General features: G+C 53.9%; 3 protein-coding genes across 11 annotated transcripts in view; 1 reads left to right on the top strand and 2 right to left on the bottom strand.

Annotated features, from left to right (window-relative positions):
* Nucleotides 1-3831, top strand: part of LOC484224 (zinc finger protein 324A) — a 29180-nt gene extending 25349 nt beyond the window's left edge. Inside the window, exon 11 of the mRNA XM_038525516.1 lies at nt 295-3831. Coding sequence (XP_038381444.1) covers nt 295-1748 — 1454 coding nt within the window. The 3' untranslated portion in view covers nt 1749-3831. The remainder of the gene's footprint in view (nt 1-294) is intronic.
* A 1894-nt stretch (nt 3832-5725) lies between these two features.
* On the bottom strand, nt 5726-14223 carry SLC27A5 (solute carrier family 27 member 5). Its single transcript, XM_038527464.1, has 10 exons — nt 13485-14223; nt 12499-12708; nt 11937-12095; nt 9148-9272; nt 8155-8349; nt 7981-8071; nt 7179-7377; nt 6854-6951; nt 6550-6680; nt 5726-6466 (listed from the first exon to the last, which is right to left on the bottom strand). Exons 1-10 carry the CDS (start codon nt 14161-14163, stop codon nt 6290-6292), a joined length of 2064 nt encoding a protein of 687 aa, XP_038383392.1. The 5' UTR covers nt 14164-14223; the 3' UTR covers nt 5726-6289.
* A 1118-nt stretch (nt 14224-15341) lies between these two features.
* ZBTB45 (zinc finger and BTB domain containing 45) lies at nt 15342-22704 on the bottom strand. Of its 9 annotated transcripts, none has more exons than XM_038527505.1 (4): nt 21401-22704; nt 20639-20772; nt 18004-19293; nt 15342-16254 (listed from the first exon to the last, which is right to left on the bottom strand). In XM_038527505.1, exons 3-4 carry the CDS (start codon nt 19286-19288, stop codon nt 15998-16000), a joined length of 1542 nt encoding a protein of 513 aa, XP_038383433.1. In that variant the 5' UTR covers nt 19289-19293; nt 20639-20772; nt 21401-22704; the 3' UTR covers nt 15342-15997. The 9 variants fall into 9 exon arrangements, with proteins under 9 accessions (XP_038383433.1, XP_038383431.1, XP_038383432.1 ...); XM_038527503.1 differs by having other exon boundaries at nt 20639-20742; XM_038527504.1 differs by having other exon boundaries at nt 18004-19288; nt 20639-20742.
* Nucleotides 22705-23818: the final 1114 nt, after the last annotated feature.

Genomic DNA, 23818 nt, shown 5'->3' with positions numbered 1-23818 from the left:
CACACTATGGGAGAGGCAGTGGTGGTGGTGGAGGGGGGGTGCGTGGCGGCGGCACAGGCAGGGACAGGGTTTGAGAGTAGGGCCTGTAGCATCAGGTAGCTATCTGTGTAAGGAACAAAAGCAGGCTTGAGTCCCCTGGGACAGAAGTGAAGTACATACACTGGTATCTGGCCACTGCGTTTCTCCCCAGCTTGCACACCCAGTCCTTAGCATTCCTTTGCCTGACCACTAGGCATGCCCCAACCATCCCCTCTGGCCAGGATGACCCAGGATCCACCATTTCTGTGCCTTCAGGTTCCCGTCATCTGGCATACGACAGGGTGGTTCCTGGAGAAGCAGCGCTGCCAGGGGCCCTCCATGATGGCTCCCGTCCAGCGCCTACAAGGGTCCTTCCCTTCACTGGCATGTGTGATCGTGGGAAAAGCCTGGAGGACTGGCAGGGCATCTCCCCTTCTCAGGAGAAAAAACCCACAGGGGTGTCTGTAATCTATTGGGAACGGCTCCTGCTAGGTCCTGGCAGTGGGGAGGCCAGTGTCAGCCTCAGGCTGACCTCTCCACTGAGGATGGCTGAGGACAGCTCACCCAGGGAGAAGGCCCTTATGAACCGCCCCGTGCCAGGCAAGCAGCTGAGGGCATGTGGGGGTCAGAAGCCATATGGGCGGGAGGCCCCTGGGAGAGCCTTCCCCAAAATTCCAGAATTTGAGGCTGGTCTCACCTCTGGGCAAGGTGGTAAGGGTACAGCTAGCCACAAGCCTCATGGACTCCCTGCTGGCCAGGAGCCCCCGACCTGGCATCAGCTGGGCAAGGCCCTCCACACAGGCACTGGCCTCCTTTCAGGGGAGAAGCCCTTCGAATGCAGGGCATGCAACAAAGTGTTCGTGAAGAGCTCCGACCTGCTCAAGCACCTGCGCACCCACACTGGGGAGCGGCCATATGAATGTGCTCAGTGTGGCAAGGCCTTTAGCCAGACATCACACCTGACGCAGCACCAGCGCATCCACAGTGGTGAGACACCCTATGCATGCCCAGCCTGTGGCAAGGCCTTCAGGCATAGCTCCTCCCTGGTGAGACACCAGCGCATACACACAGCTGAGAAGTCTTTCCGCTGCAGCGAGTGTGGCAAGGCCTTCAGCCATGGGTCCAACCTCAGCCAGCACCGCAAAATCCACGCAGGTGGGCGGCCCTATGCGTGTGCCCAGTGTGGCCGCCGCTTCTGCCGCAACTCACACCTGATCCAGCATGAGCGCATGCACACGGGTGAGAAGCCTTATACCTGTGCTCTTTGCGGTGCTGCCTTCAGCCAGGGTTCCTCGCTGTCTAATCACCAGCGTGTGCACACAGGCGAAAAGCCCTTTGCCTGTGCAGAATGTGGCCGTGCCTTCAGTCACAGCTCTAACCTCACGCAGCATCAGCTACTGCACACGGGTGAGCGGCCCTTCCGCTGTGGGGACTGCGGGAAGGCTTTTGCCAAGGGCGCAGTGTTGCTCAGCCACCGACGCATCCACACGGGTGAGAAGCCCTTTGTATGCACACATTGCGGCCGTGCCTTCCGAGAGCGCCCAGCCCTCTTCCACCACCAGAGGATCCACACAGGAGAGAAACCTGTGCGGAAACCGCGGCGTGGGACAGGCCTGTGCCCCCAGGCCAGGCCTTCTTTGGGAGCATCATCAGAGGGTTCACTGGGGAGGGAAGCTGGGCCCATTCCCACTTCAGGTCCAGCCACAGTTTCAAAGCCTGCTGAAGCCTGAGTTCACAGCTGGTTGTCTAAACACCTGTGTCGCCCACACATCCACATTTTGGGGAAGACATGGCCTTGTACTGTGGTTCCATCTGCACATGGTGATGATGTTTGCCATTTCAGCCACAGGTCATCCCAACGGTCAGGCTGCAGAAATATCGGGGCTGTGTGGATGCTGGGACTTTGGTAGGGCAGAGACCTGGCAGAGTGCTGTTTCATGCCTATTATGACCTGGGTAGTCAGGTGAGGAGGAGGAGGGTTGGAGTGCTGGGGAGGTGGTCCTAGAAGGTTCCCACGTCTACAGCAATGACTGCCAGGCTGACCCTCAGGATGTTCCTTCAAGACCTCATTTCATCCAAGGCCTCCTGTGAGCAGACCCAGGGGGTAGGAGGTCATGTGCTGTCTGGTGTTGGCCTTGGGCTCTAAGTCTCAGCTTCCACCTCTGGAAAAGAATGGGAAGGAGGGAGGGAGAGAGAGATTCAGGCCTACCGAGGGTATCTGCAGGACCCTGATAGGCAGGATCTTGATAAGGGCCAACATGTGCCCCTTGCCACCCCTGTGAGGTGGCTGCTGTGGTTGGTACCCCATTTCTCAGATGAGGAAACTGAGGCAGAGAGAGGGGATGTGAGTTGCACACAGCAGAGCCAGGACATGGCTCCTGGCCATAGGCTCAGCATCCCGAGCTCAGCACTCTGCCCCCATGCTCTGGCACCCATGCTCTAGTCTGCCAGTGTGAGAGCTGGGTGATGCCAGGCCTGGCTACCTGCACCTAGAACTCCCACAGACGGTGGAGCAAGTAGAGGTAGAGGGCCCTGGGTTGGAGAGAGGGAGACCAGCATCAAGAATGATGGCTCTTCAGCCATGCTCTTCCATTCAGTTTCTCATCCAAGCCTCAGGATTAGCCACATCCTCTTGTTACCAAAGGCTCCCTTACAGGAGCCTTTATATCCCCACTGCCCTGAGAAGAGGTGATCATAACAGGTTTGGGGGAGACCAGATGGGACTACTTGTTTCTGCAGAGTCTGGTGGACAGGTGTCCACCTGTTCTCTTGCCTCAAGTGGAAAGGGGATTTGCCGTTCCCTAAGGCCATGTGTGTGCACCCTCCCATCGTGGGACACCTCCACATGGCTGGGACACTGAGTCTGATGGGTGGGGTGGGGCACAGGTTTCTCCCTGTGGCTCTCAGCGGACCAGCATCCATTGTGACCTGAGGCTTTACTCCCAGGGATGTTAGTGGACTCTTGGGAACAAAAAAGAAAAGACCCAAAAGTAGAAGTTGGAATGGACGTATATTGTGCAAATCTTTGCACAACACTATGGAAATGCACAGCCTGGCCTCCCCTCCCAACGTCCAGATTATGGTTCGGGAGTGTTTAACAACACAGTCTTCACAGAGCTGTGAAGTTTTGCTTCAACCAGGTCCTTTTGAGGGTCTAAAGGTTAGCTACACAGCTTGCCTGTTCCCCAAATAAGGGTCTGGGACGTTTATGTAATGACAGCCAAAAGTTCATGGGAGTCTGCGAAGAGACTTGGGCTATGTTAGACATCATGAAGTTGCCCAAGTCTCTGTTTTTTTTTTTTTTTTTTTTTTTTAATAATTTTTTTCCAAGTCTCCGTTCTACTATAAGATGAGTCTTTGTAGATCCAGGCTCGGCAGCCTGAGATAAGGGGGTACCCTAGTCCCATCACCTCCAAGGTTCGCAGCCTCCTGTCACACAAAATGAACACAGAAATGATGTGTCTCCCCCCTCTCCCCCTCGCATCTACCTGCCAGCACGTTCAGACTTATCTTCCATCTCTGGAACCTCGTAAGTCCTATAATGAGGGGAGATGTGGCAGCAGTGAGAGATGTCTTGCAGGGAACTGGGTCACCAAGATCGTTGGAGTATAGTTCCAGAACTTCTGGTATGGTGCAGGACCTTGAACCACTGTCCACCCCTCCTGGACTCCTCTGCTCTGACCTTGTTCCTACTCCATTTCCCCCAGATTCACTTTCAGGAGGGTGACTTGATTAGGCCACAGCCTCACTCCACACTCTGTTCGGAGACCTCTGGGGAATCCATGGGATTTGGGATAAAAGGCATCTGTCAAACACCAAGTGGGTACTCAGCAAATTATATTCAACCTTTTCTTCATCTTCAACTGAAGCTCCTGGAGTCCAGTTGCCAACCTGAGCCCTCCTGACCCTTCGACCCTCCCATCTCCCTATGTGTGAGGCATCCTGCTATCTCTCACTTCCTCCATCTGAAACCACTGCTCCCAATACCCAGGACTTCAGTGGCTCTCACCTTGATCAGCAACTATTATAGTCACCTGCCTTCATCCATGTTTTGGCCTTTACGTTGCCCTCCTCCAGTCTTCTGTGGTCATGCTGGGTCCTATCATGCTGGGCTGATTGTTCTGGTGTTAACCCTGAGCAGGCTATGCATGTAAGTTTCCCTGGGTTCCTGGATCAAGATGGACTTAACACACACCTCACTTGGTTCAGAAACCTAATGAAACTTTATGGAGGAGTGTGTTTAGAATATAAACCTACAAGTATTAAGGATGGAGTAAGAGGTGTCAGGCAATGGCATTCTGAAGCTAGGATTGGATGGGAATGGGTGAACCTTCACTGATTTAGTGAGAGCCACATACAAAGTTGCCACTGGGGGAAGTGGAGGGTGGTCCCTGCAGGCTTATGCTTCAGAGCTCCAGAGGGCTTGAAAACCAGCAGCCTCTACCCTGAGTCTCTTTGAGTTACACACCACAGAGTTCTTTGCGACCCCTACCCTCTACCTAACAGCTCCCACAGTGACCCAGGTGTCATTACCAGTATCCGAGCTCTCCAGGCCTACAATCCCAATCTTCATATCACAGGTGCCGCGGCCTACAACATCTGTAGCAGGCAGGCGGGCAAGCAAGCAGTGATTTCTGCCATAGAGCACAGACCTCTTCACTGAGGATTTTTTTTTTTTTGAGATTTTGTTTATTCATGAGAGGGGCAGAGACCTAGGCAGAAGGAGAAGCAGGCTCCCTGCAGGGAGCCTGATGTGGGACTTGATCCCAGGACCCAGTGATCACGACCTGAGATAAAGACAGACCACTGAGCCGCCCAGGTGCCCTTCGCTGAGGATTAATGTGGTATTCCCCTTTCCTTGGTGTACAGCTCTTAAGATGCCTGGGCAGCACCTAAAGCCCCTGACATGGGGTGGATTTCACTCCCTAGAGGTTCATTGCCCTCAAATTCTTATCTGCATTTATCCTAATTCCCAAAGAAGTAGTTCCGGTCCCTGAGACAGGATTATGCTTCCATAACGTTTTGCTACTCATGACTCCACCTCTTTGTTTCCTTGGCCCACAGTCTAGAGTTCCATAACAATCAAGTAACATTTAAAGCTTCTGACAGAACATGTACTACACTTTTCTGAAACCAGCAAAAGCATGCTCCTTCCTACAGTTCTCACAATGCCTGGAGGGCTCTTCTGGCCCCTAAGACTGGATTTCATCTTCCAGAGGGCTCTGATCTCCACACCCCCTTGCCTCAGGACTTGCATCAGGGCTTTTGCAGGTTCATTCTGACAAGGACATCTTTTCTCTAGTTCCTTAGCCCCATGTCCTTGTCTCACCATGATAGCACTTCCCCTTACATACTCCAGACCATATCCACATCTGCTGACTTGGGGCCAGCCCATCAGAGGACACAAAAAGACCTATAGATAGATTGAACCTCATCTCTGAATCTTGGAATGGCTTCAAGGCTGCTATAACCTCCAACACTGGTGGTCTTGCTCAGACAGGCCATTCCCTGAGGCTTGTCAAGATCCTTGGTGGGGAAGCTGTGTGTGTGTGTGTGTGTGTGTGTGTGTGTGTGTGTGTGTGTGGAGGGTGAAGTAAGCTAGGTCCTGAATTCCTTGCTTGTACCTCTCTCTGCTGTTGGGGAAGAATTTCTTCTGCCCTTCAAGGTCTTTCTAGCTTCAATAAGAATGAAATTGACATGAGACATGTTAACAGGAGAATATCAAATTTAATTTGGTTCAGATGAGGAATGCATACAACCATAAAATTCTAAAGACAGGCAAAATAAGGCATACATATACTGAACTGAGAGAGGTCTAGGAATTTTATAGGAAAGAATGCAATTTAAAGGAAGATGAAAGAGTAAATACTCGGTAAACAAATGGTCTTTGGGCCATTCAGAAACAAGACAAGAATGTGATCAAAGAGCCCTTGCTAGATTCCTATCAACATAGTTATTTTTGGGAGAGAAAGCTTCTGAATTTGCTCAGGTTTTAATGCTTTTAACACAAAATGATCTTTATGCCAAAGTGACCAATCTTGGGGCTGTCTGCCCTTGGCCCCTGTACACATAGATATCTGTGTACACATCCAAGTTTATTCTCACTCCACTACTGGGCCTAGCATCATCTCACTCTGGAGCTGGGGTTATGGCCAGGCTGGGATTCATGATGACCTTTACCAGGTTTGAGGGGAAGGTGACCCTGCACAATGGGAGTGGTAGTCAGCATTGGGCACTACCACTTCAGATGTCTTGTGGACTGGCCAGATGGTCAGAGTCTCCAGGTTCCATTGCACACAGCCTGGTACATGTCCACTGTCAGGGGCCGGAAGGCCTTGGCTTGGTTGTCCAACACGAACAAGGGGTCAGTAATTACGCCTACATTGAAGCCCTCACGCACCAAGCGGGACTTCACCAGTTTGAATGTGCTTGTGATCGCTAGAGTGTCCTGCAGGGGTAATAAGCATAATCTCGACTGTGGGCCCCTGTCCAAGACCTCCCATCCACCTACTTCTGTCACCCTGAGCTCACCTGGATGCGGATGAAATGGGGTGCAGCATAGGCAGGGAGCCAAGTGCGGACATGCTGGTACATCCTCTGACCATCAAAAGTCTGGCCGGGGGCCAGCTGCACCGCAGCCATGCCCACCTTGCCCTCACAACCTGGGAAGCACAACAGTCACTCAGCTCATTCACCTCACAGTGCCCATGGCCGACCCTCTCACTTGGCCCATCACTGCTCACTGGCTGTGCCCCAGCAGCTCCCCCCACCTGTAATATCTGGATAACACTACTCTGCCCACAAGGCTGTTTAAAATGAAGCAAATCCTCCACACCTGGTACTGACACACCATAGACGTTCACCTCCTGCAGGAAGTCCACCAGTGACAAAACGCTCTCTACCTCCCGCGTGGACACGTTCTCACCTTTCCATCTGTGGGGTTGAATCCACTGCTAGCGAGCACAACCTTGGCTAAGGGGAGGCCCCTCTTGCCCACCAACCACCAAGCCCCTCTTCCTATGAGATCTGATCACTGGTTCTGCCCAATTTCGGCCCCTTCGGGATCGAGAAGCGACGCCCCTTGGGCCTGGAAGTCCCACTTCTTCAGCCCTCCTCCCTCAAAGGTCCAGGAAGCCCCGGCCACCCGCCCAGGACCTGACCGGAAGGTGTCCCCAAGGCGGTCGCGAAAGTAAAGGAAGCCTTCTTCATCCATGGCCAACACGTCGCCGGTGTTGAAGTAAACGTCGCCCTTGCGCCGCACATCCCGCACCAACTTTCGTTCCGACAGTTCTCGTGCCCCGCGGTAGCCCAGGAAAGGCTGGTGGCGCAAAACCTGGGTCAACAGGAGCCCTGCCTCCCCTAGGGGTAGGAGTTGGAATTAGGGCATTAACCATGGCCAAGAACTGCACAACCCATCAGCCCCCTGCCAGAGGTTTCCAACCGTGGTGGACCAACTCTTCAAACCAAAACTGCCAAAGAAGAGACAGAGAGAGACCTAGAGATAAAGATGGGAAGAGTGAGATACAGAGACTGGGGGACAGGAGACATTGGGGAGCCCACTAGAAATAGAAAAAGGATAACAAGGGATGCACAAAGGACAGAGACAGATGGTGGTGGGAAGAAAGTGATATGGCCAAGACCACGAAAAACGCCAGGAGAAAAGACCCTAGGAGAAGGTACTGGACAAGAGATTGATGCCTGGGAGGATATAACTACCACAAATAGAGACCCAGAGACCTAGCAGAACAAGAGATTGAGGCAGGGGATCCAAGCAGAGCTGAGAAGATGAGAGACAGAGGGTCCCAGGCAGTGGTCAGACAAGCTGAGAACAGGGTCCAGGTGAGGGCAGCAGACACCACCACAGGGCACTGACCTCAAGGCTTTGGGCAGCCTGTTCCAGCGAAGGAGCAGATGGTCCCCTGCCCTTCCCACACCCAGGGAAGGTTTCCCCGACCCTTGTACCTGGCCCCACAGGGACGCAGAATCCCCGATTGTCCCTGACAGGCTCCTCCGCGTCCGTGTCAAACTGTACAAGCTCAAAGGGGGACAGCATCTGAGTGGAGGGTGGGAAAGTGTCAGTAGAGGCCCTGTGAGCTCAGTCTTAATCAGGGCCACTGCCCCACTCAACCCACTCACTCGAAGGAAGCAGCTCATCTTGCCCAGGGCCCCACAGCGCCCTGGATAGTTGATGAAGCCAATATTGCCTTCCGTGGAGCCGTAGATTTCCAAGATCTGAATGGGGCCAAAGCGCTGCTGGAAGGACTGCCACACATCTGCCCGAAGTCCATTGCCCATTGCCAAGCGGACTGTATGTGTCCGGTCCTCTGGTCGCTGCAGAGACATCCCAAGAACGGTGAAGAGGAGCATGCCCTAGAACCCTTACCTATGAGGGCTTTTAGTCCTTACCTGAGGAATTACCTGGGAGGTGATAGGGAGGGGGGCATCCATACCTAAGTAATCCACCAAAGGTTCTTACTTGAGAGTAGTTATCTGGAGTCTGTTTATGGAAGTTACCTGAGGGGAAGTTACCTAGAAGCCTTAACTGGAGGGATACCTAGGGGCAACTGAGGCCTTATCTGGGGCTTACCTAGGGGAAATATCTGGGATCTTATATAGGGGTAGTACCTGGAACTGTTACCTGGAGGGGTTACTTGGGGGCATTTACCTGGAGGTAAACTGGGGAGTGACTTAAAGTTTCAACTTGAGGAGAGACCTGGGGGTCTTACCTGGAGGTAGTTACCTGAAGCATTTTACCTGGAATCCATACCTCATTGCTGTATAAGTTCACATCTAGTGAGTTTACCCTGAGGCATCCTCTGTTCTAGGCATTTTACATATGTTTTATACTCACAAATACTCTCTTTATTATCCTAATTTTCCAAATGGGGACATTGAGACTGATAGAGGTGAAGTCATTTGCCCAAGGTAGCACTGATGATCATCATACATAGGTAGCCATGTTTGGAAACTGTGTGGGATAAATTATCTGTGGATGTTGCCTAGGGTGTTTTACCTAAGGGACCCTGGTCAGGTCCTGTACCTGAATCTACCTGAAACCTTCACCTGAAATGACATCTGGGATTTCATACCTGAGGTGATCACCATGAAGCCCTAATCTTAGCACCTCACCTGTGGAGTGTTACACAGGTACCGTAGAACCTCGCCCACATACAGGATCACAGTCACACCATGCTGCCGACAGTTATCCCAGAAGCGAGAAGCAGAGAACTTGGGGGCCAGGACACAGGTTGCTCCTGAAGGGGGAGAGGAAAGGGTTTCAAGTCATACTTCCATGTCACTATGATAAGTTGTTTTGATCAGCTGTGGCCCTCTGACTCACAGGGTTTGGAGTTCATCTGTGTGTCACTGACTAAGCCAGGAGTGCCCACATGAGAAAGGTATAGGTGGGTATGGGGTTGAATCCTATCTTCAGAATATGTAACAAGCTCACTGCTTTGTACAAAGTGAGTACTGCTAAATAATCATTAATGATTATAAATGTTTTATGAATGTCTAGCTGGGCAGATGAATAGGTGGTGGCATAGATGGATGGGTGGGTGAGGAGGTAGGTTAGTAGATGGATGTGTGAGTTGGTGGAAGAATTGTTTTGAAGGATGGACACATGGATTAAGAAATTTTACGGGCCACTACTTATCACTCTGGAAAGTGATCCTTTCTTAGCTGATCACCTCCTCTGCAGCTGACTTTATGAAAGGCACTCTCCCTACCTCAACCCTAATCCTCGACAAAGCCCTGCAAGCTAAATATTATCATCCCCTCACTCAAAGGGACAATTGCTCATGTGCCTGGTGAGGTAGAAAGTCTGTGTCTTCTTTGAGGCTATATTTTTGTCAGGAGGTAAAATACAATGCCTTCTCTGTGAAAATAGATGCTGGCCCTTGAAATGACAATTTTGTTTGCCACCCCTAATGAAATGCCTGATTCAGGAAAGGTCTTCAAGAGCTGGTAAAACCAGTGCGGGGGTGGGGTGGGGCTGGGTAATGCCTGGGTGGCTCAGCGATTGAGCACCTGCCTTCTGCTCAGGGTGTGATCCTGGGGCCCCGGGATCAAGTCCCGCATCAGGCTTCCTCTATGGAGCCTGCTTCTCCCTTTGCCTGTTTCTCTGCCTCTCTCTCTCTCTGTGTCTCTCATGAATAAATAAATACAATCTTTAATAAAGAAATAAATAAAACTGGGGGGGAATTGATAGGGAGTTTTCCGATTAAACCTCCCAAATATATATTTGTCTAAACACTACATTGTACACCAGAAACTAATATAACATGTCAACTATACAAACATACATACGTACATACATACATAGAGCTCCCTAATTCATCTTAGCCTCTGTAAAGTACAAGAACAGTTATGAGCTGCCTTCAGTGTGATGTATTAGAAAATCAAAATGCAGGGATGCCTGGGTGGCTCAGTCGGTTAAGCATCTGCCTTTGGCTCTGGTCATGATCACAAGATCCTGGGATTGAGGTCTGAGTTGGGCTCCCTGCTCAGCAGGAAGTATGCTTCTCCCTCTCCTTCCCCCTGCTTGTGCTCTCTCTCTCTTTCTCAAATAAAATGTTTATTATTTTTTTTTAGATTTTATTTATTTATTCATGAGAGAGGGAGAGAGAGGCAGAGACACAGGCAGAGGGAGAAGCAGGCTCCATGCAGGGAGCCCAAAACGGGACTCAATCCCGGGTCTCCAGGATCACACGCTGGGTTGAAGACAGGCGCTAAATAGCTGAGCCACCCAGGGATCTCCCATCAAATAAATAAAATCTTTATAAAAAGAATATTTAGGGATCCCTGGGTGGCGCCGCGGTTTAGCGCCTGCCTTTGGCCCAGGGCGTGATCCTGGAGACCCAGGATCGAATCCCACGTCGGGCTCCCGGTGCATGGAGCCTGCTTCTCCCTCTGCCTGTGTCTCTGCCTCTCTCTCTCTGTGTGTGTGACTATCATAAATAAATAAAAATTAAAAAAATAAAAAAAAAGAATATTTAAAAATAAAAAAAAATTTTTTAAAGGAAGTATAATACACCCCACCAAGGTTCTTGCCAACAGTACATTGAAGTGAATCCAACATCTCTAGAGGAAATTACAGTGTAACAAGAAATGCAGGAGAAAGAGAAGCAGAGACCAAACAAGCAAGTACAGTGAGAGGACTTTAACCTTAATAAAACAATTTGACAATCGGAGGAATTTAAGCATGACCTGTAGCATCAGATGGTATTAGAGCTACTATTAATTTTGTCAGGTGTGGTATCACTACTGTGACAGTTCTTAAGTCCTTATGCATTAGAGATACATACTAAATACTTACAAAAAGATACAGTATCTAGGATTTGTTCTAAAATGATTCAGAAATAAAGAAGGGAATACGTATCAAATAAGATTGGCAATGTGTTAACAACTGTCAAGGGTGAATGAGGATATGTGAGACATCATCAAATCATTTTCTCTACTTTTGCTCTACTGTGTATGTTTGAAAGCAAAATGCTGATGGTGGCTGAAGCTAAGTGGTGGGTACCTGAAAATTCATGTAGAAATATTTAGAAATGTGTATATATTTCAAAATTGTCACAAAAACTCAAAAAGAAAATACTGGAGCCTTCCCAGTCTGAATTGCTAGTCAGGTGTCCAGGAAAATAGCCCAGTGGGATGCTTGGTGAACACCTAACCCTCAATGACTATCCCAGCACTCATATCAGCTTGTCACCTTCTGACAACAGCAAAGCCCTTAGGGACTCTAAGTAACCAAGTCTCTGCCCAAGTAGCCCTGGGGCCTGCTTCTGTGTGTCCCTTGTCAAAGGTAACAACCTTGGCATTGGATTACTTGTGGGGCCTTGTCACCCTGAAAGCCCCACCCTGATGTTGAGTCTGGAGGTCCCATGAATTGGAGGGGTCTTCAAAAAAGGGCTTACCGAGCTCCAGGCAGCTGAGGACCCCAAGGATAAGCCCCGTCACATGGTACAGAGGCAAGACTGTGTAGACCACGTCATCAGCTGTGCCCCCACACAGGGACAGCATCTTGCACATCTGCAGCAGTCGCTCATGTGTGACAATGGCCGGCTTTGGGAGCCCTGGGAAATGGAGTGGGAAGGGTGGGTGGTGAAAGGACAGCACAAGAGGGGGCCAGCACATAGGAGTGGGTCTCCGTGGTCAGGTCTGCAGTGAAGGGCTTGGGGCTCTTAATAGGTGATCAAGTCCGGGCATTAGTGGGTGGGCTCAGGGAAGAACAATTGGATTTGGAGTGCAGAGGGTAAATTCCAAAGCTCAGTTGGGAGTTTCAATGGCTGTTTACTGGGCAGAGGCAGGAATTTGGCACTGACCAGTAAAAACACATTAGGGGTCAGAGTTCAGGCAAGGTGTTGCAATCATAGGGCAGGATGGGTTTCAGAGGTCAAGTTTGAGGCACATGTCAAGCTTGGGGTCAGGGCAGCATTAGAGTTCAGAGGTCAGGGCTAGGGCTGCGGGCACCCTCACCAGTGGTCCCTGAGGTGTAGATAAACAGGGCAGGGCTTTGTGGTGTGATCCCGGCACGTAGGTCAGTGGGCACAGGGTCAGTGGGTGCAACATCAAGAGCTGCTCCCAGAGCCCCCACTCCTGGTGTTGGGGAGGACTGGCTGAGGTAGAAGCATCGGATGTTCTCTGCCTGCAGCTTGGGAAGGACCTCTTCCAGGTTCTCCTGGAGGTCTGCAGGGATAGGTCAGAAGAGAAATTGGGAAAAGGCCCACATTTGAGGTCAGGAGGGGAGCCCCGAGACCCAAAGATAGGGGAGAAGAGCCTATTGCAAGCAACACAGGAAGTAGCTAGCAGAGAAAAATTTACACATTCCTGTGTTTTGTTGGCAAAAAGGATTGAAAGAGGGGTGCCGGGGATCCCCGGGTGGCTCGGCAGTTTGGCACCTGCCTTCAACCCAGGGCATGATCCTGGAGTCCCAGGATCGAGTCCCACGTCGGGCTCCTTGCATGGAGCCTGCTTCTCCCTCTGCCTGTGTCCCTGCCTCTCATGAATAAACGAATAAAATCTTTAAAAAAAAAAAAAAAAGAAAAGAAACAGGGGTGCCTGGGTGGCTTAGTTGGTTAAGCAGCCAACTCTTGGATTCAGTTCAGGTCATGGTCTCAGAGTGCTGAGACTGAGCCCAGTGAGCACTGGATGGGACTCCATGCTCATTGGGGAGACTGCTCAAAGATTCTCTTTCCCTCTGCTTCTGCTCCCCCCACCCCACTCACTGTCTAAAACAAATCTTAAAAGGAGGGGGATTGAAACAAACAAGGTAAAGAAAAATCTCTGGTGCCCTCAAAATTACTTTCCAGCAATTAAATTTTGATTCTAATTGCCTGTAAGAGTAGGTGGGAAGCAAGGAGCTCCTTGCCTAGCCCCTACTAGGACACTGTGAACTGCAGTCCTCCACGTCTGTCCCTTGCTCCCTCACTCCTCTGTCTTCTACTAGCCTCTGGGGTCCTCACCTGGATCCACCACCAGCAGCCGAGCCCCAGAGCTCAGCACAGAGTGCACCAGAGGTTCCCCCCGAGCATGCGGATTAATCCAGGCCACCGGGCAGCCCAGCTTGGCCAGCCCCAGCCACAAACCCAAGGCTGGAATGGTCTGGGAATCCAGCACCAAGAGGGCAGCTGACTCCCCGCCAAGCAAGTCCGTGAGGCCTCCCAGCTCAGCCTTCAGGGCCCACACAGCCTGGCATGCCCTGTCGTCCAGCTCCCTGAAAGTGAAGGAGCGGCTCCCTGGCCCCTTCCACACCAAGGGTGCATGGCCCGGCTGTGCTCGTGCTCGCCGTTCAAAGGAATCCACAAAAGTGTCGGGCGGTTGGTGGCTCATGCGTGCTCTGATGTGCAGGCCAAGGTGGAGGATCCTGATGATATAGGCCACATCTGCAGGCAGCCAGCGCAGCCCTGGAGGTGACCGTGCAGGCAGCAAAGTCAGCGTGAGGGCCGCGGCTGCCAGACTCAGCCAGTGGGGCATCCAGGGACAGAGCCAGGGCCGCACCAGTATGGCCAGGCCGAGCAGCACACAGAAGATAGAATCTCCCAGGAGCCAGCGCAGTGCCAGGGCCACAGCAGCAGGCCATGCAGGCTGCTGCAGGCCATGCAGCAGCAACAGTACAAAGGCTAGTCGCAGCCAGATGCCCATTGCACCAGCACCCTCCTCAGAGAAGTGTCTACAGAGTGCTAATAACTTCTGCCAGGGACTGCCTGGCCTAGATATTTGACCCCTTAGTCCCGCCCCCCACCCTTCAAACATGGTAGCCTTGGAGCTGTTGACAGCAATGCTTCTGCCCTCAGGACTCCACCCCCAGCACTTTTTAACCCAACCTGTTTGCTTCACTGTGCCTACCTCTAGCCAAGTACATGGCTGGCACTCAGTAAATACTTTAGGGAACAAATGCAGTGCCTAAATTCAAGCTCAGTTCTAATATCCCCACCCCCACCCACGTGCTGGGTTTTGAGTCTGCCTCTCCCCCTGGCATCCATGGAGACTACCCTTGGGTTCAGGAGGCTAACCTCCCCAACCCCCAACTTGGGCAGAGCAGTCTATGCATGGTTGACCTGAAAGCCTTACCCCCTCACCTCTGGGAGACAGTCACAGATGGGGAGATCAGAGAGGTGCTGCCATTGACCTAGGAGCCCACAGGTCTTCAGCTCAAACTCTGCTCCACCTGCTCCAAATCCTTAAGATAGGGCACCCAAGGTTAGACAACACCAATGCTCTGGAAGCAGAACAGTGGCTGCTTTCTGGGCTGGCAGCTGAACTGATGCGGGGTCTTGTGACGCTGGTTCGCTACCAGGAATCAGTATCTTCAGCTGCCTGCTTAGCAGCCCAAGAGTCCTGGCTGCTGCTCCTTCTTTGCCCCCTCTCCCTTGCACTTCAGAACTTCTGGCCAGGGTAGTTATCCTGGGGCTCAGATCCCCACATGGCAACCTGGCCTCAAAACTCCCTTGGACTCTCCCCAAAAGTAAGATACTCAATCACCATGCCCATCAGAATAGGGGAGTGGAAGCCTAAAGCCCAAAGGGCCTTGAGATTCTGTCAGGAAGATCCGGGGAAAGGAGCTTCAAAATCAGCATCTTTCCCACAAATGGCTTCCCTCTTCCAGACACATCTCAAAGCTGGCCTGTACTTCTCCCCACAGAACCTAGGGCTCTAGAAGAGTCAAGTGCCAGTCATATGTGCATCCCACTCCCTCCCAGAGAATAGAGGTATGAGATGGCCAAGCAGGCCATCCTGTCTCTGCCTGGGGAGCCTGGGAGATTAGGTTAGCTGCCTAGGGACGGAAACATTGAGCCCCTACACGCACAGCCAGTCTGTGATGGTGAAAAACGCGTGGGTCTGGGAGCTCACAGCTTCTGGGTTTGGAACCCATGGCCCACAGTACTTTATTAGAGAGTGGGAGTCCCAAGGCCCTGTCCCAGTCCATGATGGGCCCACCTGAGCCCCCTAGATGCCAGATTGAGGGAGGGGTAGTTCAGGGTGGGGAGCCAGGGATCATGCCCGGCTTGGCATGGGGCAGAGGAGCAGCTACAGAATCCACCCACTCACACAAGGAGTCAGAGCCACAAATCTTGGGCCTGGCCCAAGGGTCTGAGCAGCCAGTCTGAGTTTAGGTTGGTGATGATCCAGTTCTCAGGGGTGGTCGGGTCCCTGACCAACCCTAGCCCCAGGCTGCCACCATCAGGAGGGTCTAACCATGAGGAAGGAGAGGAGTATGAAGGGATGGACCCCTGGTCAGGTCTGGAGAAAAGAGTGGAAGCAGAGGGAAGGCCTGCACTTCGAGGAAAGCATGGCTTGGTGATGGGAATGTGGTCAAGGCGTCTAGGCAGGTATGAGCCGGCTCGGCAGGGATGTTACCGGTCCCGCAGTGGTTGTGGGCTAGTTCCATGGGAGGTCCCCTAACACAGAAGAGGGTGGCCTACAGCGCGGGGGCGTGGTCAATTCTGCGGTGGGTGTAGCCAGGCCCAGACCTGGATCAAGGCGCAGGGTGCGCGGCCAGGTGGCGCTCGAGCAGCGCGCGGTGTGAGAAGACTTTGCCGCAGGCGGGACAGGGCGCACGCTCAGGCCGGTGCGTGCGCATGTGCACGTTGAGAGAGCTCTTCTGCGTGAAGCGCTTGGCGCAGACAGCGCACTGGAAGGCACGCACGCCTGTGTGCGTGACCATATGCTTCAACAGGTAGTCGCGCAGCGAGAAAGATCGCCAACACACGGCGCATTGGTGGGGCTTCTCCCCTGTGGGCGACAGGGCATGCCGCGCACGTACGTCAGCTGGGAAGGGGCCTGAGGAGCCTTTGCTGGGCAATGACTCCCCTCTCCTTCTTGACTGCCCATCAACCCAGAATCCCCCGGTCTGTTAGGGACACTCCCTCCCCTCCCGAACCACCCCTTACTCCGGGACCTTCCTGCCCAACAGGGTCCGCCTCTAACATAACCCAGTATGTCACCTTGCTCAGCGGGGAGCCCTTTTCCCAGATCCTTACTGTCATACCAGGATACTATGGTTAGGGGCCTCAAACTCTAACAGATACTCTCCCAAATGGAAATCCTGCTGGCCTGGGACATCATTGCCCATTAGGACTGACCAGAGTTCTCCCCCCACCTCCTCGGACTTTCCTTCCCCCCACTCCTGCTATGCCCATGGAACGTTCTGAATTCTCTGATCACTGGCCACCATTCTGGGGACAGTCTGGCAAAGCCCAGCACTCTTTTATGGGAAGAGACAGAGACATACTTGCCCTCTTCCCACTGGAAGCCCCTGTTGCCCAGAACCTTTGTCTGCTGGCAGCTATAATGCACCTGGAGTGACAGCACAGGCTGCATTGACCCCTGGAGTCACCAGGTATTAACAAAAAACCTATCTCAGTGGCAGAGGACTGCAGGGCAGTGCCTGGGCAAGGCCTGGCACCAGGCTAAGGCTACACAAAGTTGGCAAATCTTGGCTGGTACTACCTTGGGGCCCCTGGCAGCTCTCCACAGGCTGAACACCTATGCCTGTATCCTCTCTCCTTCATCCTCAAGACAGCCAGGTGGGGATTTTAAACTGTAAATCACATCACTCTCCACCTCAGAACATTGATGCCTATCCCACCATTCACAGTGCAATCTCAAATTTCCGGCCCTGCAGAACTCCCCACTCCACTCCCACAGAACTTCCAGCCAAATCTTTGCTTTTCCTAACAGCATCCAGTTCAGCCCTGAAAGCAGTCTTTGACATCCCATACCCCTGTCCTCCACTTGAGCCCCTAGGGAGCATCCTACACATCCTGCAACTCCCCCAGGACCTGCCAGCCACCATCTCAGCACCTAGCTTCACAATCTCCACTGGACCACCCTAGCATACTCTGTACCTCTCCCTCAGCCACTGCAGAGCTGCCTCTCAGACACATTGAGGTTTTAGGCCACCTTTCTGTGGTCTTCACGGACCTTCCTCCTTCTGCAGCTTCAGGGTTCCCACAATGCAGCCCCATCTCCCTTCTCTACCCCCTGATCAGGCTACCTCTCTGCTGACTCTGCACACTCTCCCTAGGCTAGTGAACTCACCCTCCCTCACATCTAGTCCCAGTCACTGGACCCACTGATAGCCAGGAGACCAGGAAGCTCCCTGAAGCACTGTTCCCCAACCTGGCTATGTACCCCTGCCAAGACTCCATCCCTCCTGACCATCCCAAGCTCCATCCTGGTGACTAAAGCCTCCACTGCCAGCTTTCCAAAAGTTCTGGGCAAGTTCCTGCTCCTTAACCCTGCCTTAGAATTCCCCCAGCATCAATAAATGGAGGTAGGGGATGGGTAAGAGTGCCTGCTTCTCTATGTGAAAGGGACTCCCCTCCGCCCACATCTGGAGCTCAATTTCCAAGCTCCCCTAGGGTCAGGGAAAAGCATCAGAACCTCATGAGTGTGTCCACCCCACTTGCCCAGTGCCCAGTTCTCCCTCAGGCTTGAATCTCCAAAGACCAAGGGGCTCAGAGACTCATCCCAGCTCACCAGAGTGGATGAACATGTGCTTGGTGTAGTTTTTCCGCGAGCTGAACGTCTTGCGGCAGTGACTGCACTCATAGGCAGGCGGCTCGGCCGTACCTGGGGGTCGGGCAGGGGTGGCCGAGGGGGCCGCAGCGGGAGCAGCGGGCGGGGCTGGAGCCTCCCCGGGAGGTGCGCTGGGGGCCGCATCAGGCTGGAGTGCCGGGTAGAAGGCGGAGGGGAGGGCGGGAGCAGGCCCCGAGGGCGCGGGAGGAGGTTGCGCAGGCGGCCCAGGAGCGCCCAGATGAAATGGGAAAAGCGAGACTGGGGGCCCCGGGGTCTTCACGCCCGGGGCATGGGATCCAGACAGGACACAGTCAGGCGGAGCCGGGTTCTCGGTGGCACAGGCTTCCGCGGCAGTGCCATCCTCATCTTGCCAAGCAGGGACGTAGCTCTCCTGGAATACATCTTCCGCCGCCGAAGCCCCCCTAAGGAAATCCCTCCCAGGGCCGCCGCCGTAGTCAGAGAGGCCAGCAGGTGCAGGCGGCTCCTCGCACGCGCTGGCAGGGGCGGCGGTGAGGAAGCCGGCGGCGGCGCAGTCGGGGAAGGTAGGGGGTGCCTGGCCCTCTCCTGGGCCGCCGCCTTCGCCGTCCTCGCCGTCGGTTTCATCATCGGTCTCCTCGTCGCCATCACCGCCATCATCTGGGGCTGCCGGTAGGGAGGGGTCGACATCTGACCCCTCTGTCTTGGTGGGCGCAGTGGGCGCCGGCAGCTGCAGGCGTGCCGGCTGGCGCTGCTTGCGGCTATGAGCAGCACCGGTGTGGCCCGGAGGGCGCGCGGCAAGCAGGTGGCGCAGGCGATGTCGTAGCTGCGCAGGTGCAAGAGGTGGGGGCACGGGCGTGGGCAGGGGTGCAGGCGCCCCCGGGACCGGGGCACGGGCACGGGCAATGATCTGTGTGCACTCGTCTATGACTGTCTGGATGCGCAGCACCGACGCGGCCGTGAGCACCTGCAGTGCTTCGCCCTGTGCCACCACAAGTGAGCCGCTGTAGAGGAACTCGACAAGCTGGCGCACTGTCTGCGCCGGCACCACCGGTGGCACGCGGATCTCGGAGTGGCCGAGAAGCAGCTTGTCCTGGAAGAAAGGCGAGCCAGCAGCCAACACACAGCGGTGTGCACGCAGTGAAGCCTCGCGGATCCTCACAGTCACGTCGCAGAAGTGACCGCCCAACCGCTGCCCGTTGAGGGTCTCGAGCAGCGAGCGGGAGAAATTCTGCAGGTGTATGTGGTGCACCGCCTCTGCTGCCGCCATCTGCACTGGATGAGGAGGATGTGGGGAGGTCAGCCGGGGACCCTGCCCCATTGTCCCTTGAGCCCTTATCACAGGATAAGGCCCATGGGCACATCACAACCCCAGGCTTTGGGAACCTCAGCCATCCCCAAAAGGCCCCTTGCAGTTCTGTTCCCATACCCAGGACTCCCCTCAACCCCCACTCCCAATCTCCAGGACCTCTGCAGCTCCACCTCCGAAGCCCCCAGCACACCTGTTACAAGGTTGGGAATATCAAAGATCTGCCTCCCTCTCAAGTCTTGCTTACTCCTCAGGGCAGGGTCCAGGGCTCAGCTTCCCCTATATTGCCCCCCTTTCCCCTAACTCCAAATCCATAAACCTCCCCCAAGTCCCCCTCCCAGGGGCAACTCTGTGAAGACTGCAGGGGCCCCCATACCCCATGGGCTGCACACTTTACCCACTCCCCACCCCAGCTAGCTGTGACTCCTCCTCATCTGGCTTCTTTTTGATTTCCTTTTGTCACATCCCCCAAACTTGCAGCATCCGAGGCCCAGTGGAGACCCAGGTCTGTTGGCTCAGAATTGGGTTATGTTAACTAGTGTATACAGAGGTCTTCGAGGGGCTGAGGTGGCATGAAATGACTCCTGGACTAAGCAATTCAGGGTGTGCATAGTCACGAAGGGTTGAGAATAGGTTGGGGATTAGCCTCGCAAGTGTCCTATAAGAGAAAAATACATGGTTTCTGGCCAACCCCAGCATAGCAGATAGGGAAGAACCTCCAGCAGCCTGGTGTTTTTGGAATCTTGATATGGCCTGTAGGACACAAGGTATGGGTGTGGCATAGAGAGGGGGCTTGTGTGGACTGTTCACGGTGTATGATTGGGAGGGCAATGATGGAGCAGCAGCAGTCTCCAGATCAGGATGATTCTTGTGAAAACTTTGGCCTCCTAATTCCAGCATTGATCACCCTCAGCGGAAAGGGGAGGGGATCCCCCCCCGCACCCCAGGAATCTAAGAAGCTCTGCTACTTCCTCCCTCAAGCAGGCACCATGCTCATGAGGACTCAGTCTTCCCTCTATCAAAGTTGGGATACCTGGCTCATCCAGCACCGAGCCCCACACACCTCCAATCTAGGGGAGGGCAGTCAGGACACAGGACACACCCTGACACTTACCCACTCCCCCACCAACCAGGCAGGGTCACACAGCCCTAAAGTGTAGCCTCTCTCTCTCTCTCTCTCTCTTTTTTTTTTTTTTTTTTTTTGAGTGTAGCCTCTCTTAACCTTTGGGGTCTAATGGTGTCTCATTACTCTCCCCCCCCCGTTTTCTCATGCGGGAAGCACCTCCCTTTCTCGCATGCTCCACATCTCACCCTCAGATCACTTGGCACACCTCCACTGCCCCGGTACCGCTGGGAGCGCTGGCCGAGGCTGACGGAGTCATCTCCTTGTGTTCCCCCGCCTCCCAGTCTATTCCCTGCGACAGCCAGAGGGAGCCTGTTGAGACCTGACAGATAGGGACCCTCCAGCGCTCAGAGCCCTCCATGGCGATGAATTAATTCTTGGCAATCCCTCAAACAAGCCAAGTCTTTGCACGTGCCGTTATCTATACCACAGCCCTTTCCCCGTCTTCATTCACCCACCATCTAAAGAACTTCAAATCCGTGCCTGGGCGACTGGGGCGGAAACCCGCGCATCAACCCGGACGGCTTTAAAGCCTGCCTTTTCCGACCCACCTCCGCCCTGCTCCCGGTCTCTGATTCAGTCCAGAAGCTGCACGGCCTTCTTGGCGCTTCAGAACAAAGGCCCACCCTCCGGGTATGGCGCCGCTTCGCGCTGCCACGCCTTTGCCCACCCCATACACTTTGATCCAAGCACCCTTCTCACACTCTGCTCACTTGCTCGCGCCCTCCCCTGAACCGCGAGCCCCTTCTCTGATGCGCTCCGCCTGCACCCGCTGCAGACCGGGACAGCCTGTATTTCCCGCCTCCGCGCGCTTGCCAGAGCCATGCCCCCATCCTGCAGCGCCCCCTCACGTCCACAGCGTGCGCTCCAGGCCCAGCACCGGTACCCCTCCCCTGGCACGCCCCGCCGCCGGTGGGCCCCGCAGCAGGGGGATGCCCGCAAGACCCCACCTCCGGCTCCTCCTCAGGCACCAGGCCGGGACGTGGTCTTCTCCCGCTCGCCACCGACAAGGCCGCACTTTCGGGCTGCGACGCTGGCGGAACCCAAGTCCGCAGGCGCTGTGGAGTTGGGGAGCGCTAGGTCAGAGCACGTTTCCGGTGTTTCTATGGCGATCAGCCGCCGCTGCCAGGCTGCACTTCCGGTTCTAGCAGACTCGGAACTAAAGTCTCAGAGGCTCTGGCGCGGGGGCAGCGAGGAATGTCTGTGCCAGAGGACGCTTTCAGTGTCGCCTTAGGGACGGGGTAGAGAAGGGACCAGCGCTGTCCATCCGCGGGCCACGCCCCCGTGCGCTCCCCGCTGTGCTGGAGCTGGAGCGCTGCGACCCAGGCTGGAAATGCGGTCTGAAGCCCCAGATTGGTCTCGGCTGGCTCAGACTGCACTGCGACCCCAGGTGGCAGCCTTCAGCCCTTAACATGAATGGAAGCAGCAGTAGGGCTCGCCCTCTCTGGTCCACCGGACTCCAGCCCTGCGTGGAGAGCAGAGACATTTCTGCAGCCTACCTCCACTCCCGCCGGCGGCTACGAGTGTAATGAGGGAGCAGACACCACCCCAGGCTCTGGCTACCACCTTCCGCCCCTTCTGTCTCTAAGCCTGAGTCCAGGTAGAAGGTGGAGGTGGCCTGTCTCTATGCCGCCTACCTCCTCACACACACAGCAGGCCCACCTGCCCCAGGGCAGGAGGTGAACAAATAAATGAGTGGATATTGAACTAAGTGCCTTCTGCATGCAGCCCTCTGAGAGACACCTCAGAATAAAAGAAGGGCAGGGGTGAGATGGGTGGTGCGTCTGCCAGGATGGTGATGACCAGCCAGACTCCAAAGACCAGAAGTCACTTTAGGGGACAGAATATGTAGGAAGAGCTGTCCGGGCAGAGGAAACAGCCGTGGTCTTCAAGGACCTTGATGGGGTTGGCTATCCAGGACACCGTGAACCAGGCTTGATGGTGAGGCTGGAATGGTGGGCTGGCCTAGTTTTAAGCTTTGTTCATGAGGGCCAGAGGGCAGGCAGGACGACAAAAAAGTCAGAAGATTCCTGAGACCTCAGAGGACCCCATGCCTTGTTCAGTATGTGTGGAATACAGCATGGGGGGAGAAGGGGTGCTGATTTAGCTTCACCTATGAGGACAAGATTAGAGTACCTGCCTCCCACCTTGGGCAGCTGTATTGTAGATGTGTTAAAGGTCAAGAGAGGAACCACTGTCCGTACTGACAGCCTATCCTGTGGCCCATGCCCTGAGGAACCTTATTAAAACTCAAATCTAATGGCCTTAGTGTCTTTCTTCAGAATCTGGGCCCCTCTGGATGGCCTGCCCAGCCTCAGTAGCCCCTCTCCAATCCTATCACTGCTCATTCTTCCTTGGTTCTACCTACCTCAAGGCTGGCTCGTGCCATTCCCTCTTTTTGTAGCACTCTCTCACATAGCTCAGCTGCCACTACCTCCTCCAGGGACTCTCCTGAATGAAGGCCTCCCTGTCTTCTATCACAGGGCCTGTAAGGGTAGGAGTCATCTGTGTCCCTCACCTTGACAGGCAGCTGCTGCTACTACTACTGAATCAGGAAAGGAGGTGCTAACAGCAGCTTCACCCTGTCGTGGGCCTGATTCCACAGGATTCTGGGACATTGTCAGTCACAGGGGAGCAGAATTCTAAAATACCCCTTCCAAGATTCCATGCACTTTTTTTTTAAAGATTTTATTTATTCATAGTCACACACACACACAGACAGAGAGAGAGAGAGAGAGAGAGGCAGAGACACAGGCAGAGGGAGAAGCAGGCTCCATGCAGGGACTCCATCCAGGGTCTCCAGGGACTCGACGTGGGACTGCAGGCGGCGCTAAACCACTGTGCCACTGGGGCTGCCCATGCACTTTTTTTTTTTTTTTTTTTTTAGATTTTATTTATTCATGAGACACACACAGAGAGAGAGAGAGAGAGAGGCAGAGACACAGAGGGAGAAGCAGACTCCATGCAGGGAGCCCGATTCGGGACTCGATCCCGGGACCCGGTATCATGCCCTGAGCTGAAAGCAAACATTCAACTGCTGAGCCACCTAGGTGTCCCCCATATCCAGGACTTATACATAGTAACAGTACATGGCAGATATAATTAAGGTTACTAACCAGCTGACCTTAAAATGAGATGATCCTTGATTGCTTGGATAAGCCAAAGGTAATCATAGGCCTTTCAAGGCAGAGGAGGGAAAAAGAGAGAATTGAAGTAGAAGGATTCCAGGGGCTTTGAAACCCCATGTGACAAGAAATATGGGGGGGGGGCGGGTGTCCAGAATCTGAAAAGAGGCTCACATGACAGCCAGCAAGGAAAATGGGACCTCAGTCTACAACTGCACAGAACTGGAATCTGCCAACTGCCTG

This window comes from Canis lupus, chromosome 1 (assembly GCF_011100685.1).
Source record: "Canis lupus familiaris isolate Mischka breed German Shepherd chromosome 1, alternate assembly UU_Cfam_GSD_1.0, whole genome shotgun sequence".
NCBI classification, from domain to species: domain Eukaryota; kingdom Metazoa; phylum Chordata; class Mammalia; order Carnivora; family Canidae; genus Canis; species Canis lupus.
The sequence above is the reverse complement of the archived record's forward strand: the minus strand, read 5'-3'. Positions and strand labels throughout refer to the sequence as shown.